Source organism: Benincasa hispida, chromosome 5 (assembly GCF_027475165.1).
Source record: "Benincasa hispida cultivar pf3 chromosome 5, pf3_genome.v1.1, whole genome shotgun sequence".
Lineage (NCBI taxonomy): Eukaryota > Viridiplantae > Streptophyta > Magnoliopsida > Cucurbitales > Cucurbitaceae > Benincasa > Benincasa hispida.
The window spans coordinates 36436904-36455574 of NC_143482.1; the positions used below are offsets into that span (position 1 = coordinate 36436904).

At 35.1% G+C, this 18671-nt stretch overlaps 1 protein-coding gene across 1 annotated transcript in view; it reads left to right on the forward strand.

Annotated features, from left to right (window-relative positions):
• The first annotated feature begins 17482 nt into the window (after positions 1–17482).
• LOC120078284 (Cysteine proteinases superfamily protein) overlaps positions 17483–18671 on the forward strand; it is a 58402-nt gene continuing 57213 nt past the window's right edge. The window contains 1 exon segment of the mRNA XM_090313997.1: positions 17483–17735. Coding sequence (XP_090170123.1) covers positions 17540–17735 — 196 coding nt within the window. The 5' untranslated portion in view covers positions 17483–17539.

Here is an 18671-nt window from a genome sequence, read left to right on the forward strand (position 1 = left end):
ACTCATGCATGAAGGAGGGAACATCTGTTAATGAATATGTTCTCAATATGATGGTTAACTTCAACAGGGCGGAGATGAACGGGTCGAGAATTGATGAGGCCAACCAGGTTAGGATTATTCTAGAGTCATTACCAGAAAGCTTTCTTCACTTTGTAAGCAATGTTGACCACTCTCACCCATATAAATTAAAGGATCGTCTTCATGTGCAGGAGTTCACAACTCACTCAGGATTCAAATCATGTTACCTATGGTCATCCTAGTGAAATGTAAGTCTCTATTATCAGTGGTGCTATATAAAAAGACTAATCATTTCGTGGTCTGATCTTATTCAAACTCTTTGAATAGGATTCCCCCGCTCGTATGTCTCCACATGAATGATCAGGATCAGATCATTTGTAACACTTTACAATATTTGTAACACCTACAAAGCGGGTCGTATCCGTAGTGTCACCAGGATAAGGTACCCAATCTTATCCATCTACTACAGACCATTTAGGTTATCACTTAAACAAGATTCACCTGCATGTCTCTATATATTTGTTAAACTTTAGATAAAATAACCTCGGATCTTAGTTTATTAGATTGAGTAGCTTATAAAATAACACTTGTTTTACTAATAACAATATATTTATACAGAGTTCACAAACTACGAAATTACAAAGAGATTTAGGACATCAATCCCAACATAATCGGCATGAAGCATTGCATGGACCTCACGATGTGAACTTTCTAGGGAAGTGAGAGTTGAAATCAATATTATCACATATTTCATTTTACAATGAACATTTTCCCCTTATTCACCTTGATGTTGACTCATAAAAGCACTTTCCGAATGGAGGTCACTCCTAGGGTGACATGAAGTGTCGCACGAACCTCACGGTGTAAACTCTTTAGAGATGTGAGAATTAAAATCAAAACGTCGTACATTTGATTTTACTGTGAACAACTTCCCCTATTCACCTAGATCTTGATTCATGCAAACACTTTCCGAATGGAGCAGTCGAGGTATAACCGATACGAAGTGAAGCATGAATCTCGATGTTAACTCTTAGGGACGCGAGAGCTAAAAACAACATGTCATATATGTTGTTACTCTCTTACTGAAGCATTCTAACAACATATCATATACGTTATTAAATTCCCACTGAAGCGTTCTAACAACATGTCATATATGTTATTAAATTCCCATTGAAGTGTTCTATTTGTTTTGGTATATTTATACTCAGGTTTATTTCGGCTAATTAAAAAACCCTAAGTCTTTGTGGTTTTATCCAAGTATAACGCTTATGAATGAATTTTAACCTATGATGTCTAGGTGATAAACCATTTTATTATCTCACACCGCTCGCATATGCTTACAAAACTGGTTAACAATGCTCAATTATTCGAATCCCCATGTAGGAGGTGTTCCATAGACCATCAACTTAAAAACCTCCAGCCTTAAATAGGATTATATACCGGTTGAGTTTGTAACCATGATTTATAAGATAACGACCTATTTTAACTATAATCAATGTGAGCATGCAGTTTATCTTTGTTATGGATTTTAATGTCTAATTAAATTTTATAACAACTTATAAAATTAGACATGCTTTGCATCCATAACTTCAACAAAGGCATTCAACATTTAATATAACACTTATTTTAAACAAAAGAAACCCTAAACATTCATACTATATATTATAACTCTTTATAACATATATCCAATGCATGTAATATGCTTCCTATGGTGAGATTTTAAATCTACATGGCATACAATATGCACATACATGTTTTCATTTAAATATAACATACATCACATACATAAATATTTAAATATTACTGATATGGTTCAACTTTGGCATCCTAAACAACCAACAATAACTAAATTATTACAAAAAAAGGTACAAAAACAGTTTCAAGTATGAACTAGACCATATGAACCGACCCAAACCAGACCCAAACTGGACCTCTAGAGCTTCAAAAGATGTTGAATCGGACCACATCGGGCTGAACCGGACCAGAAGAAACCAGCCGGTCGAACCAGTCACCTCCGATGTAAACCGACTCACGAACGTGTGCTGTTCTTGGCAGGGATGAATAGCGTGGTGACGCTACATCTCAGCGTTGCAATGCTGTTAATCATTATGCCCGAAGCGTTGCAATGCTCGATGAATAGCGTCATGACGCTGACAGGCAGAAGCTCCAATCCAGAAATCTATAGCTCGACCACGCTTGCTTCTCACTTCGATTACAACCTAATTTTAACTCTATTGACTCCAAATAAATTAAAGACTCTAAAGAACACATATAAGCTCATGAAACAAGAGCCAATTACAAATTTAATTTGGGTATCAAAGAGAAATCAAATTCCAAAATTGATAAAACCACCATATCAGTCACTAAACATACAAGTTTAGAAATTCACCCACCAAACTCAAGTTAACATTAATTGAGTGCTTAAATCATGCTCTGATACTAGTTGAAGGGATGTACAAGCATGCAATGAAAGCAATAAGAATCAATAAGCACCCTAATTACACTTAATTTGAAATTTATAAGCAAGCTTGAAAAAAATTTCAAAAAATAGGGTTTCATAACTTATACCTTTGATGAATTCTCTCAACTCCAAGTTGCTCTCTACAAAATTGAGCTTCAAATCAACAGTGAACTACCAAGAGATCTTATCTACCATTCTCCAACTTGGATTTGAGTGGTGGAACTCGAAGTCAATTGAGTGAGGAATGGAGAGAGTTTCTGAGAAAGAGAGACTTTCAGCAGAATTTCCCAAATTCCAGAAATTCCTCCCTTTTAATCTAAGAAATTTGAGTTTTTTATGTAGCAATTACATGCAAGCACTAAATAATAATGCTTATTAACACTTCAAAATGCATAATTTTAGTGGCTAGGTGTTGCCATTTGGGATTCATCCACTATCAAATCCAAAATGTGGATTTTTCCCCTAACTTCAATCAATTTCCTATTTTCAATTTTATTAAAATATATTTAATTTACATTAAATTAAATATAATGTAAAATTCAATTTCTCAAATTGAATTTCTCAAAAAATGAAATTGATTGAAATTAAATAAATTTAATTAAATGATTTAATTAATAATTTAATATCAAATATTAAATTAATAAAACACCTATTTCATACATGAATCTTGTTAATTTAATTTAATATTTAAATCAACATTTAAATATTTTAAACTCTCTAGTTACATTTAATTTCGATAAATTAACGTTAATTATATCGAATATAATAATCAGAACCCTAATTTGAAATTGAACAATTCAACTTCAAATCTTGATTTAAAATTTGAACTTTCAAATTTAATTCCTAAATTGAATTTGAACGCTTAAAATTCACTCAATATACTAATTAAAGATTTACGAGCTAGTAGAGGGACCTTATTGACCTAGATCATGAGCTTCAACGATTTGACATTAATTGGCTAAACTCTTTAAACCGAATTAATCAATATTCGTTAACTATCGAGATACACCACTATAGCTCAGTAGTAGCACTCTCCTCACTATAGATATATTTTTGTCCACTTGATTTAACCATAATTAGTAAGTCGATCCTTCACAGGTTGTTCGTAATAACGGTTGAGTCAAATGTTGTTTTTACCCCCGAAATTACATCTCTACTCCTTAAGTAACACTAATCCTCTAATGAACAATTAGTTTGTGATTCTATCACTAAACTAGATCCCTTTCAGGCCAATGAGAGGGTGGACCCTTGTTCAAGACCTGGATTCAATATTTAAGAGAACAACCTTCCTCCTATCCCTAAATGGAGTAGTCATGAATTCTATCTTGTACCCTATGTCCCCAATTATCTACCTAGTCTTATCCTAAAATGGGAGCCTTATTGAGTCAGCACTGTTGAGCTAACCCTTACCTATGCAAATCTAAAGTTAATCCCGAATAAAAGCGAGTTCATTGTTAGCTCAGGATTAAGATTGAGTTACCTAGGTCATCTAAGCGAAATAGTCAATCTTAAACAGTAAACATCATTATAAAGTAAGAATGACTTATTTCTTGGTCCGATCTTATGTAACCTCATTGCATAGAACGACCTCATTCCTCATGTCAATACATGAACAAATCAGAATCACTTCGTTTGTAGCACCTTATAACAAATTGTAACAACTACAGAGTAGGCCGCATCTGATAGTGTTACCAGAATAAGGCACCCAACCTTATTCGTATACTATAGCCGTTTTGGCTATTTACTCAAACTTGATCTATCTTTATGTCTCCACATAAAGTCCAAGTATTCATATAATAGTCATGGATCTTAGTTTATTGGATTTAGTCTTTACAAATGCAATTTACAAAATTCAGTAACAACTTTATTGAATAAATGTCGAATAACATCTTTATAATTGATAATAAAATATGTATTACAAACTGTGAGTTGGCAAGTGGGAGAAATATTGGGTATATGATGTCCTAGTTTATTATATTTGTTCTATTTTTATGTTTTCTCTCATTCAACTCAACATCTGGTCCATTTGCTCCTGGAAAGTCATGACATATGTGCTCAATGCACAATGCTAGGGACACCACAACAAAATGATGTTGTAGAAGGACGTAATTGTAAATTAATGAACATGGTCAGGAGTGTGTTAATTAACTCATCTTTGTCGATGTATGCTTTTAAAAACCGATCAATACTTACTAAATAGGATTCCTAATAAGTAAGTTCGAAAGACACCTTTTGAATTGTGGACATGAAGGAAACCTAGTTTAAGACTTCAACATGTTTAAGGTTGCAAAGTAGAAGTAAGAACTTATAATCCACGTGAAAAGAAACTAGATTCAAGAACAACCAGTGATTTCTTCATTGGTTATCTAGAAAAATCAAAAGCAGTACGAGAAGGAATGAAGAAATTGGTGGGAGTTTGGAACCATGTAAAGTGAAAATTCAAAAAGGGTGAAAATTCCTTCATCTATAACTTCTTCTCAAGTTGTTGTTCCTATAATTATTGACTTTGTTAACCACCTACAAGAAGAATAAATGTATTAAATACAATAAATATGTTTTTTCTCATTTAATATATCACATATATTAAATATCAATTTGAACATTTCAACTTTTTTCAACAAAGTTGATCCCTAATTGTTCGTATGAGTTAGCAAGGGGATCTTATGAACCTAATGATTATAAGGTCCAATGATCTAAAATTAGTTAATCATTTTTCACTCATTTAACAATAGGTAACTCCATTATAGACCTACAAATGCAGTGATGCACTTTTTGCAATATGGGTCAAGTTGTGTCCAAAATGAAGGAATCAAATTCCCACGAAAGCGTGTGAACGCCTTGCATTTAGAAATCTAATTTTTAGATAAACAAAAATAATAAAATAAAACATGTAAATTTATGATAAACATTCAAAGAAAACATAGGCATGCTTGAAAAGGAAGAATAGGAGAAATCACAACTTATCTTTGTTGATTCCTCTAGTTTTCTTCTTCCACCGTTGTCAATGATCTCAAACTTTTCCAACATAGAAGGACACCACTAATGAAGTTATCTTTCTATTCTCTAGGATTCAAAGAACTTGGAAGTGTGGTCTCTAAGAATTTTGAGAAGGAAAAGGGTAGAGAATTCTAAAGAGAAATTAGAGAGAAGGTGGAGGCTAGGTTTTTGTGTGATATCAAAATCTGACCTAAAATGGTTATAAGGATGTATTTATATAGAGAATGATTAACTACTTCTCCAAGAATTTCCTTTTATGCCCTCGGTGCTAATTAATTAAATAACTCTATATTAAATCCTATTTAATATACATTTAATTAATCATCATAAATATCATATATTTATGCAGATATTTATGCTAACCTCTAATCTCTATTATTTGTTAATCAATTAATTAACCATTAATTAATCAATTAAGTAACTATATTAAATCAAATTTAATATGGAGTTAATTAATTTATAAATATCACATAAATGTATACATCTCTTTATGAATCCAATTCATATAAATCTAATATTTGAATCTTATTCAAATACATCTCTCTTACATAATTTAGATTATGGATCATATCTATAATTAACCATTATATATTGATCTCATTAATATAAAATTCCCTCATTTTATTTGAGCAATTCAAATAATTCCTCGTTACTATCCTTTTGTGAGCTAGCAAGGGGACCTTATACCTACAGATTAGAAGCTCCAATGATATGAGATTAATTAATTGAACTCCTTTAATCCAATTAATCAATATTCATTTACTACCGATCACTCCACTAAAGACTGATAATTGCACTCTTTACACTGTAGATATATTTTTGTGTCCATGGATATAACCAATCAACAGAATGATGACCCGTCACAAATGCTCATTACTACAGCTCGGTCAAGATACTGTTTTACCTCTGCAATTACATCTAACTTCTTAAGTACCACTGATTCCTTTAATGAACAAACAGTTTATAATCCAACTATAAATAACACCTCTCGGGCGGTGAGAGGTTGAAGCCTCATTGTTCAAGATCCAAAACCAGCTATTGAGGGAGCAATTTATCTACTTTCTTAGGAGATGGAAAGAATTGAATTCCATCTTGTGTAGTTGTCTTCCCAGCTCCCTAATAAGACAAATCCTCAAAATGGTAGGCTTATAGAGTCGACTATCATGGCCACTCTCACCCATACAAATCAAAAGACTGTCGTCATAAACAAGAGTTCGTAACTCACTCAAGATTGAGGTCAAGTCTCCTATGGTCATCTTAATGAAATATTAGTTTCTTCTAGTAACGGGGTTATAAAGACAAACTAATTATTTCTCGATCTAATCTATGTATAAACTCCTTTATATAGGATCTCTCTAGTCACATGTCTCTATATGAACAATATGGTTCATATTGTTTGTAACACTTACATCTCATATAACAATTACAAAGTGGGTCGTATTCACAGTGTTACCAGTATAAGGCACCCAACCTTCATCCATTTGCTATAGACCTTTTAGGTTATTTCTTGAACATGAACCACCTATATGTCAACACATACTGTTCAAATGACATCATATAATCTTGGATCTTAGTTTATTAGATTGAATTAATGTTGTCTAAATGTCAAATAAAATACCTTTTATTTCATTAGATAAATAATTTACGTTAACAAAATGACAAACCACGAGATATACTAGATTTAGTACATCAATCCCAACACATGGGTATAATCATTACAAGCAAGTAAATTCTACACGAGTTGTTCGTAATTACACCTAGGTCAAATGTCTGTTTTACCCCTATAATTATCTCTTACACCTTAAGTTCCATTGATCCTCTAATGAGCAATATGTTTATGATGCTACCATAAACCAAGCCTCTCTTGAGCTAATGAGAGGTGAGGTCTCATTATTTAAGTCTCGAGATCAACACTTAAGAGAATTACTCATCTATTTATCATATATAGAAAGAAGTGAATTCCATCTTGTAAAATTACGTTCCTAGCTCCTTATTTGGTTTAGTCTCCAAAATGGTAGGCTTATTAAATCGGCTACTTGCGTCATTCTTACCCATGCACATCAAAGGATGAGTCCTCACAGGTAGGAGTTCATAACTCACTTAAGTTTGAGATTGAGTCATATATGACCATTAAAAGCAAGAACTTGTCGAGGGTTTTTACAATCAAATAACATTTATAATTATGATCAAGAACTTCTACTATTGGTAGTATTGGTAGTAAGACTGAGTTGAACCATAGGGAAATATGAATATAGTTCCGACAAGTTAAGTTTTCTATTTAAATCAGTAAATGGGGGAATTTTGTGATCATTTGAGAATTTAAATGTAGAAAAATAAAGTGCAAGAAACATAAAAGAGGCCTAGCTTAGGAATTAGGATCCACCCAATTGTTTGATTGATCACAAGACTCCTAAAGATAACTTCTTATTCATGCATGTGCTTAACCTACTTGCCACAATTGTAGTCACAAGTGTACAACATTATCTTAGAATTTAATTAAACTACATGCTCGATTAATTGGGTTTGATATCGTCCATAAAAACTTTACATCCACATTGAGCCTAGGGGATTTCACTAAGATGATTAGACTTGAATAGCCTAAGTTACTAATCGATTTTGTTCTTGAATTAATCAAATCATGCAATGTTGTAAACAGGCCATTCTAAACAGTCAATCAATATACACAAGAATATTTTGATATGTGCTACTTGGCAATTAACACAAGGTTACATGTCAAATACTATATGCCAATCTCTAGCCTAATAAAGAAAAGATGAATGATTGGTCAAACCATTCATAAATTTAAAGCATAGAAGTTGTTATGCATTCAAGAACTACAAACATTCAACATAAAATCTAAAATTAATTAAGAACAAAATCCCCACAATGCACAATGGGTTTCATCCTATCCCTGAGCCAGCAAAATTACCTAAGCCATAATTAAGGTTTAAAGTTCAAAATACAAGCCAGATTAATCTTCAAAGGCTGAAATACAAATAGAAGTAAAGAACAGAGGAAAAGATGAGAGGAAGTTCGGGCTTGAGATCTTTTTTAACCTAAAGTGAAATTTCATATTTATAGAAAATATTTGCAACGTTGTGGCCCTTTCGCCTTTTTCCTGCATGTTGTTCCTTTACCTCAACGGCAGATGACGCTACATGAAAACATCGCAACTCTGCTTCAAATGGGATATTCTACCTTTTAGGGCTACGATGCTAGCCTTCAGGGGTGTTTTTGTCTTTATTTTCTCTTTTTCTTCAGGGGTGTTTTTGTCTTTATTTTCTCTTTTTTTTGACCCAGTAGCTTCGTTATGGCTCCGAATTGATACATTTTAGCTTTATTCTCTCCCTGATGCTTTATTTTACCTCCAAATTTCTTGATACCTATAAAGTAATCAATTAAACACATTAAATAGCCTAATGATCTCAAGTTAAGCTGATAAGAAGCTGACCAACCAAAAGAAAAATGAGGCTCAACAAGCTCAAATGAAGAAGAAAATGAAGCTCAATAAACTCAACCTAGCTCAAATGAACCTTAAGAAGGATTAAATGCTTACTTCTAAGCTAAATTTAAAAGTTGAGGCTGAATTTAGACATTATAGGAGAAAGGTTGTGTCTTTTCAAGATGTCTTCTCAATTAATTTAAATACATAGTGAATTTTCATGGAGTTAAATCTCTCGAGCTTTATGCTTTTTTTGTATTCTTGTGTTAGAATGCATGTTGTAAAATCTTCAAGCTTCTACCATTACCACACTTTGGAGTTATCTCTAGCATGCCTTGATATTTATTCCTTCAAGGTATTGCTTAATTCTCCAATGTGGGATTCTTTTAACTCAAGCCCAGTGATTTCCAACAATCCCTTACAAATGACTATTATAGAAAAATTAAAATAAAAAAAATTATTTGAAGAAATTATTCTAAGCAAAGATAGAAGATCAACTTAAACATTAGTATCTAACGATTTGAATTGATGCATAGTGAAGCGGAGCAACAACTTCATTAGAGAAAGTGAATTACCTCTTGAACTTTCAATAACATTAGTTGAGACCTCCACAACATGTTTTAGTCTAAGTGTTTTTTCTTGATTCCGCAATATAAAGTGTGCTAATTAAGGCCATGCAGATAAATCTCGGATCAACATGAAAGCTCTAGAAAGAGACCCTTAAACTCTTTCATAGAAGGCAGTCACACCTTCACCATCACGTCAAATGCTTTATCAATTTTGACAAAGACAAACCACTAAAAAAAGAGCTATGAAAACTTTGTCATCTAGTTCGTACTAGAAACGACTTCATCAAGTCTGTCAAGATAAACCATTCAGATACTGAGCTATGAAGATTTCATCATTATCCATCAAGTCCATATCAAGACCACCCAAAGAAAGGGCTATGGATCATTTAAAGGCTTTTGTTTTATCCATCAAGTCCGTATTAGGACCCAAATAAAGGGCTATGGATCATCAAGCCTATCACAATATGTGAAACCCGGATTTCCATTTTTCCTACTTAAGCAGGTGTTAAAAGGAATTAACTAAGTGAAAGTTAAATCCTATGTTGAAGTGAAGGAAATTTCTAAGTGTTGAATAGATTTTCCTTGAGTAGTTTTAAGTTAAGCTTTAGTTGATGAAATTTGGCTAAGTGTAAGATCAAAAGGACCCATGCGTGAAGTGTTAGGAGACATTAACGCGTAAGTTGAAAAGGCAACCATGTGTTTGTAAGGTTGGACGCATGATTGGACAAAGTATTGGCAAGAGGCATTGCCAAGAGTTGCTCATGCGTTGGCCTTGCTCAATTTAGAGGTCATTTGGGCGCCATGCATTAGTGTGTGCCATGTGTTGGCCATTAGACTTTGAGAGGTTCTTTGGGAGGTTAGTAGTGCATGCAGCAGCAAATGTCTTGAAGAGGTTAGAAAACGCATGCGGCAGCCTTAGGTTGTGCGGACATGGGCGCAAGGCACTAGAGACATGCACACGTATTGATCGGGTATGCGGCGGCCTTGCTACACGATGGATGCAACGGCCTTGCTACGCGATGGATACGACAACTTTGCTACATGGGAGTATGCAGCCGAAGGTATGCAGTGATGGAAACATGTGGTGATAGAGGCATGCGGTGATAAAGGCATGCGACGATGGATGCGACAGTGCTACCTGATGGATGCGATGGTATGCAACGATGGATGCGATGGATACGACAGTGCTACACGATGGTATGCGGCAACACTATGGTTTGGTGATGTGCTATGTGTTGGACATGTGCTATGCGTTGGACATCCGAAGGCATGTGGGCGCATAGGACAAGCTAGTAGTATGCATTGAAAAAGTGTTGGTCATTATCCTAGTTGAGTGCATAGGGCAAAGGTAAGCCATGCGAAAGAGAAGGATATGCGGCCAAAGATGAACCTTGCGATCATCTAGCATATGTGACCAAGTTGCTTCAATTAGATGCACAAGGTAAGATTGAATGGACGCATGCGTCGATTGATGGTGTCCGAACATAGGAATGTTGTGGCATTTGGATGGACGCATTTGTGGTTAGATGAACGCATATGAAGGATGGACGCATTCAAGGTCGTCATCTGAATATATGGCTTGTGAGGAAGAATCTTAAGCCTTAAGTAAACGAGGTGGATGCACAAGAAGGCCTGAAAATGTGAGGGCTATGTGTTGGCTAAAAGAAGAGGAGGACACCTTGGATTGCGATGACGCAAGGTTGCATTAATAGTGTAAGGAAAGGACACTTGGACATGCGACCAAGTAGAAGATGTCGGCCTTAGAGAAGTCTTGGACGTCTATAAATAGAGCCAAGGACTTCAGATGAGAACTCAAATTCTCTTCAAAGGACATAAAGAAGAGTGTATGAGGACTAATTGGGAGGAGACTATGCATTGGTTAAAGGTTCCAAGAAGGGAACATGCTGTCGGACAGGAAGATCTGGAAGTAGCATCAACTTAGGACGAGGAGTTCTCTCAGAATACTCGAGCGTTTGGAGTGATTCTAAAGCCACCTGAAAGCTATGAAAGTCTAGTTTTCATGGTGGGGTTGCCGGAGAAGAAGCTCTAAGGAATTAGGCTAGACAATGAGGAAAATACATAAGGGTCGAGCTATCGGGTAAGATGGGCCAGTCTTGATATTTTGAATATTCCGGGCAAACCACGAGGATTTTTTAGCTAAGATTTTTAGGTAAGATTCCTGAGACATTTTAGGGCATGTTTGTAGAAGAAAGTACTCAAGATAAAGCTTAGAAATATGAGTAAACTGAGCTTTAAGTTGAATCTGGAATTTAGGGTTGAAGAGGAGCCCGAGAAGACCAAGGAACTTCTAGAGAGAAAAGTTTCTAAACGACCAAGGTGAGTGGTACTTTCCTTTAAGTCTTAAAGCATATATTTTAGAGTAAATTGTATATGCTTATGTTGTGTATGAGTATCTAGCATGAGAATGAGATTATGTAATCGGGATGATCAGGTGGTCAATAGACCTAGTTCCTTAGCCCAAAAGCAAAACCTCACGAGATAGTCAGGGGACCGAGAGGTCTAGTTCCTGAGCCTATGGGAGGATCCTCGTATGGGATGGTCAGAGGGCTGACGGGCCTAGCTTCTGAGCCCATGAGTGGGAAGCTATGTGCACATAGGAGAGATAGAAGACAAAAGGAAACGCATTAGAGTAAGTATTCATGATTAGTAGTAGTTAACTATCTACCGTGTGTGTAGATAGATAGCATACTCATTCTAAGTAGTTATCTGTTTAGCTATCTACCGTGCACGTAGATAGAGTTAAAAGCAGACTCATTCAAGGTTGAGGTTTGAATGTAATCTCGTATTTATGATATGTTTGTTTATATGAGTTGTAATAGACTCTAGAAGTTGTTTACCACTCACCGATCTTTGTGAAACTCATTATGTTATTTCATGTTTTTCTTCTCAGGTAGCAAAGCGTGAGGAGTTCTAGGGTGCTGCTAAGGTCAAGGTCTGCCACAAGCCACAGTTGCACTTCCAGAGGGTTTTAAAAAGTTTTTGTTGTAACCTTTGTAGTTAAGTCTTGAAATTGTATAAACGTTACATTGTTGTAATAAAATGGGCTTACTTAATCAATTGTTGTTACCTCATTGACTTAAAGTTACTCAGTATATTAAAGAGGTTCAGATGGCAGTACATATCATAAAAGGGTGGTATTTGTGGTCCCTCACGCCTCTCCTCAGGCTCAGAAGTGCGGGCTCGGGGGCGGGGTGTGGTCACTTAGTATCAGTATTATTTCCGCAAGAGTTATTAGGCAGTAAGTGTCAACAAAAGGGTTGATAACTGCTGTAATCATGTCTTTTCCTAGGCTTAGAAAGTAGTCTGGGACGGGGTGTGATACAATAGACCTCCCAAAAAAGGGACTATGGACCATCAAGTCTATTGCAATAGACCATCCAAATAGAAGGCTATGGACCACTATAAGTGTTTAAGCCTCATGCTCGCTGAGGATTCTAAAATTATTTTCCTTGTTAGTCATTTGGTTAGATGGTCAGCCAGAATCCTCTCAGATCTCACAAATTCCAAGGAAATATCTCATTCTCTTAACGATTATTTCACAGCTTCGTGTCTAAGATGGATATGCCTCATTTTGCCATTATATACACTATTCTTGGCAATTCCCTTGGCAGCTTATGAATCACAATGTACCGAAATTGGTACTAATGCCCCCCACAATGGTACATCTCCTAGTAGACTTCTAAGCCACTCAGTTTCTTGTCCTACTAATTCTAGAGTAATATATTCAGATTCCATATGGCCATGCACGTCTGTTTTGCAGACTTCGACGATATGACTCCTCTACCAAGTAAGAATACATATTCACTAGTAGAATTGACCTATTATTAGTTACCAAATTTGCATCATAATAACCTTCTAACATAGCAGGAAATTTATTGAAATGAAAACAATAATCTATTGTACTCTTAAGATATCTTAATAGACGAGGAAGAGCACCCCAATGATCTTTATCAGGATTATGTGTATATCTACTCAATCTACTCACAGCGTATAAAATATCAGGTCTGATATAGTTCATTAGAAACATAATACTACCTATGATCTTTGCATATTCAGATTGAGATACACTAACTCCTTTATTTTTCTTAATATTTATACTAGCATCATGTAAACCCCATACTCCATTTTTCCTATATAATCAGTAATGGGCATGTTAAAGTAAAGTTATGAAAGGAAGTAAAGAAATTAGGGATGGAGGAAGAAAATTCTAAGTGTTGGAAACACTTAGTCTCGAGTGAGTTTTAGATAGTTTAACAAGTAGAAAATTGGCTAAATATAGATGCCAAGAGTAAGCATGCATTGGTATTGGAAAGTATTGACGCATGAGGTTGTGTGAGGCTAAGTGTTGAAGCCAAAGAAAAACTATGTGTTGGAGCTAAGGATGAACGCATGGGTTGAAGGATCTTTCATGATGCGTTGACAAGACATCTGGTAGCAAGGAACTTGTGAGGTTAGTGAGCATGCGGGCAAGGCATGTTGGGCATTGGCGCAAGGTTAGGTGCTAAACCCAGCGCACGCGTGCAAGGGATGTGCTGAGACTTGCTTGATCGTGCAGAGAGGAGGAGCCATCGTGCAACGAGTAGGCCAAGCGTAAGTGGGGAAGCGCTCGGTTGCACACGAGCAAGGCGCTGGGCATTGAGGTGTTGCACGAGGATGATCGCATAGGGCATGTGGGGTTGCACGATAGGCGTTAAACAATGAATGCAAGATGATAGATGTTGTGCACGATGAGCATAAGGCGATGAATACTCAATGCACGCTAGAGGTATGCGATGGAACGAGGAAGTATACGATGGTGTTGGAAGGTTATGCGATTGCTTGGAAGCGTTGGTAGTCCTGGCACGAGGTACATGAGGCATGCGATGCGATGCTGGGTGGTTGAGCATTGAGGAAGGCTTAACGTTTGGTTAATGATATGTTAAGACTAAGATATGCGTGGGCTAGGACATACATTAGCTTAGGAATATGTGACCAAAGAAGGGATGCGATAGCCTCAAGGTGAACTATGCAGGCGATGCATTATGTGGAGGCATGCAACCATGTGGTTGCAAGCGTTAGCTTGGGAGCTGACCCTTGCATTGATGGCCAAGAAATGATCAGCTTAGTGAATGACTAGCTAAGCCAACTATCATGCTCAGGTTTGTTGTTATCTCTTTAAGCATGAGGTGGTAGCTTGACATTGAAGGGTGATCATGTAATTGCTAGTATAAAAAGGAAGCTTGGATTTGAAGAGAGGGTTTGAGCAATTTACTCATGCAAATGGAGTAATTCCAGAGCCATTCAAACCCTGAGTGTCTCTAGTTGTTGAGGTTGGATTGTTGGAAGGAAACTCCAGAGGAATCAGGCAGAGATGGCTGAAGGTCGAGCTCTCGGGTAAGCTTGGGCTAGCCTTGATGATTTGAGGATTTCGGCCAAATCACGAAGAATTATGAATTGAGATTTTAAGATAAGCTTGCTAAGACATTTTAAAGCAAGTTTGTAGAAGGAAATTTCTTAAGAAAAGGCCTAAAAAATTAGTTATTAAAATTGTGAGTTGAATTTGGAATCTTGAACAAGCATGCAGCTACTTGGGTTGAATAAGCAAGTAGCTTGAAGGGCCAGACGGTGATGCTGAACACATGCGTTGAGGGCTGAGTTGCGTGCAAGGGATAAGCTGGTGCAAGGTTGCACTAAAGCATGAGGTGCGCGACTAGGTGAATGCATTGAATATGCATTGATGTGCCACAAGTTGGGCACATAAGCTAAACGATTGGTGAAAAGGTTGCCATGCGATTGGTTGTAGGCGTGGGCTGGAAACTTGAATGCATAGGAGTCTTGAATGCCTAAAGCAAGACATGGACGTATGTGATGGATGCATGGTGAAGTTGTTGCTGCCTAGTCAAGTTAAAGCTTGAGAATTAAGCTAAGTAATCAATGCCTATTGGTGTTAGGCGTTGGAGGGTTGACATCAAAGACTGTGAGTGACTCTAAATGTTTTCTAAAAGCTTTATGAATTATTGTTCAACTTATGTTTATTGAGGAAAGTCTGGTTCATCTTAGAACTTTTATTACATTCGTTCCCTTGTGTATGATATTTGGAGTACTTTTTGTATTTCTTACTAACAATATGCACTTGCATTTAAAACCAAATACCAGTTACATGATTACATACTTCAGAGGGTACGTCTTCATTGCTCATTAGCAAGTTTGGGTGTTGATCATGAGCATTTTGCTAGAACTGTAAGTATTTCGAAAGGACGAGATGAGGGTTTTTCCTTTTTATTTATATTTCTAGTATACACAAGATTTTTTTGTACGCGTGACCCATTCACACACTCTTTTGTGATTAATGACTTACCCCCACTAATGTATGAAATCTAACCTTCTACTTACGTCAGAGTGCATTATCACATTTTGTAACGTATGACGTTAGGGATGACCATGTCTATCGTAGCCCTAATGTGATGACGATCTTCATTGCGATTTTTATTTTTCTGTTGTGTTTTCTCCATTTTTCTCACAGTTTGTTGTGTTTTTGGGTGAGAAAAATGAAGATCACGATAGAGATGACCCATCGCATTCGGGCTACATGACCGTCCCTAATGTGATACTTTATAAAATGTTTGTTGTGTTTCCCTATTTTTCTCGTAGTTTGTTAGAATTTTCTAAAAAAGATGAAGTTTGACATGAGTAGAAGATTAAATTTCATAGTTTGGGGGTAGGACATTAATCATAAAACCCATTTTCTCATCCATATAAAAAACTCTATACACAAACCAACTCTCAAATAATTTCAGTTCCTTGGTCTGCAAACTTTGAGGGGTCGTTTGGTTTAAGGTTTTATAGATGTTTGAGAATAAAATATCTGAAAATCAAAGATAAGTGTGTTTGGTTGTGCATGAGAAATGCTATAATAATTTTTTTGAACAAAAATTATATTTATGTTTAATTTATGAAATTAAGCATAACCATCTTATATAAATGGTAATAGATTAATTAGCTAAACAATAAATATCATTCAATATATTGATAAAAATTAATTAAAAATCAATAATAATTTTAATTATAGATATTTGAAAGTTGAGTAATTTATAATTAAAATTAAGCAATTAATATATTTAATGAGCGTCATATTAATTATAATATAATACTTAATCATTTTTATAAGTAATTAAATTCCCCATGAGTAATTTTAATTTAATTAAATAATATAAAAAATATATTTTAGTAAACAAAGTATTACATAAAAAAGAAAAAAATGAGATTAAAATACGATATGTTAATAAAGAATATTATTTTTAATAAATATGATGTGTTAATAATGAATGAAATAATAAAGATTAATCACAATAGATGGTTAACTAATTATAATAATCAATAATTATTATATGTTCGTAATGAAGGATCAAATTAAAATTAATCTCAGTAAATAATTACTCGATTTAAAAATAATAAGTAATCAATTATTATAATTAAAAAATGGGTTTTTGTACTAACTAATTTAACTAATCTTAGTTTATTCTAAAAGAAATTTAATCAATCTTAGTTAATTTTTAAATATATTTAAGATATTGTTAGCTAGTTAATTAATAAGATGTAAAAAAGATTCTTTTAATAATTTTTTTATGGTAAAATTAAAGTAAATAAATATTTTAATAGATTATTGTGATTTAAAATAAATATTTATATTAAATTTGTTAGATAAATATTAATTAGCTAAATTTAAAATAAAATTATATATAAAATAGAAAAGATGGAAAGTTGAGAAAATCCACCGTTTTGGAATGAAAAAGAAATCTCATAGAAAATGAGGTTGACAATTATAAAGGGTTAAAATGTATATCTTACATGTCTGTTTCAATTTTCGTGAAAAAATCCTCCAGCTAACGACCTAAGGGCTTCTTGTTGTAATGTTAAAAGAAAAAGGAGAAAAAAAGCAACACAATCTTTTAAAAAATAAAATTATAAAAACAGCTTTATTTTTTTCAGAATAGAAACTATATATTCGGTTGTAGTGATGTTCTGACCATCACTGACATTGGCTTCAGAGCCATGACTCGGACCTCCAAGCCATCTTCATCGAGAAGCAGAAAGGGCAGAGAGAGAGGCGACGGTGGAGGCAAGAGATTTTCCGTTTTCGACTTCAGCGAAGAGGACGATCGCGTTGAGAAAGTGTCTCGAAGCTTGCTCGGCAAGTTTTCTGCCCGCAAGAGCTCTCCCGTTGCCAAACATCAGTTTCTCCAATGCTGTGAGTGCTTCGTTCTACTACTTTTCAATCGATATGGATGATTGTGGTGTAGTTTGTTTCGTTGGTTTGAGAGTTAGTGAAAACGGGAATCGTTTGCATGCTTTCGGTGTTTGGGAGGCGTGAATTTGATCGTTCTGGTTCTGGGAGATGAGAATCAACACGGCAACTGAATGAGAAAGAATGTTTTCTTCTATATGATTTGGAAAGGTACATTGTTCTTGTGCGTGGAGAAGTTATAGTCAGTGGAAGAATAGTTTTCGGATAAATGATTGAGATTGTATGTCTGCCGATTTTCTTGTTTGCTAGACCAGTAGAACAGAATGCAGTTCTGTAGCTGGTACCAATGAAAAATATGTAGTACAAACATTTAAACTAAATTTGGGGATGAAATTATGCGTTGAGTAAACTCATGATTTGAAAAGTGAAAAAAGCAGCACAGATATGTGTTTTAAGTCTTGAGACTTGGTTTTAATGTTAGAAACATCGTTGTAATTCTGTAAATAGAAAAATGAATACATCGATTTGATCAAACCTCATTAATGTCGAATTATTCCCTTGGAATTTCCTTTTCTATATGAAGCTTTTTTATTCATTGAATATACGTACTGGCAGAGGTTGATTTCTCCATTAACTAGAAGCCAATTTTGAACTCTGCAACGAACTATATTGGTTATGAACTATGATCATTCAGTTTGGCTGCTTCAGGACTCAGAAATGTTCTCCAAGTATGTCATCAATGATCATGGCAATGTATCAAACTGAATGCTGTGATTGTTGATGGATGTGCCAAGCTTTATAACTGTGAGTTCTTATGTTGGTTTAGAGTCTTCGTTTAGCATAATGTGTTGGTAAGAGTGGGGATCAAACTTCAAAATGCAACCTGTATGCGCATATGTTTGGTGTCCATAATTTGGTAATATAGGTTGGCCACTACTA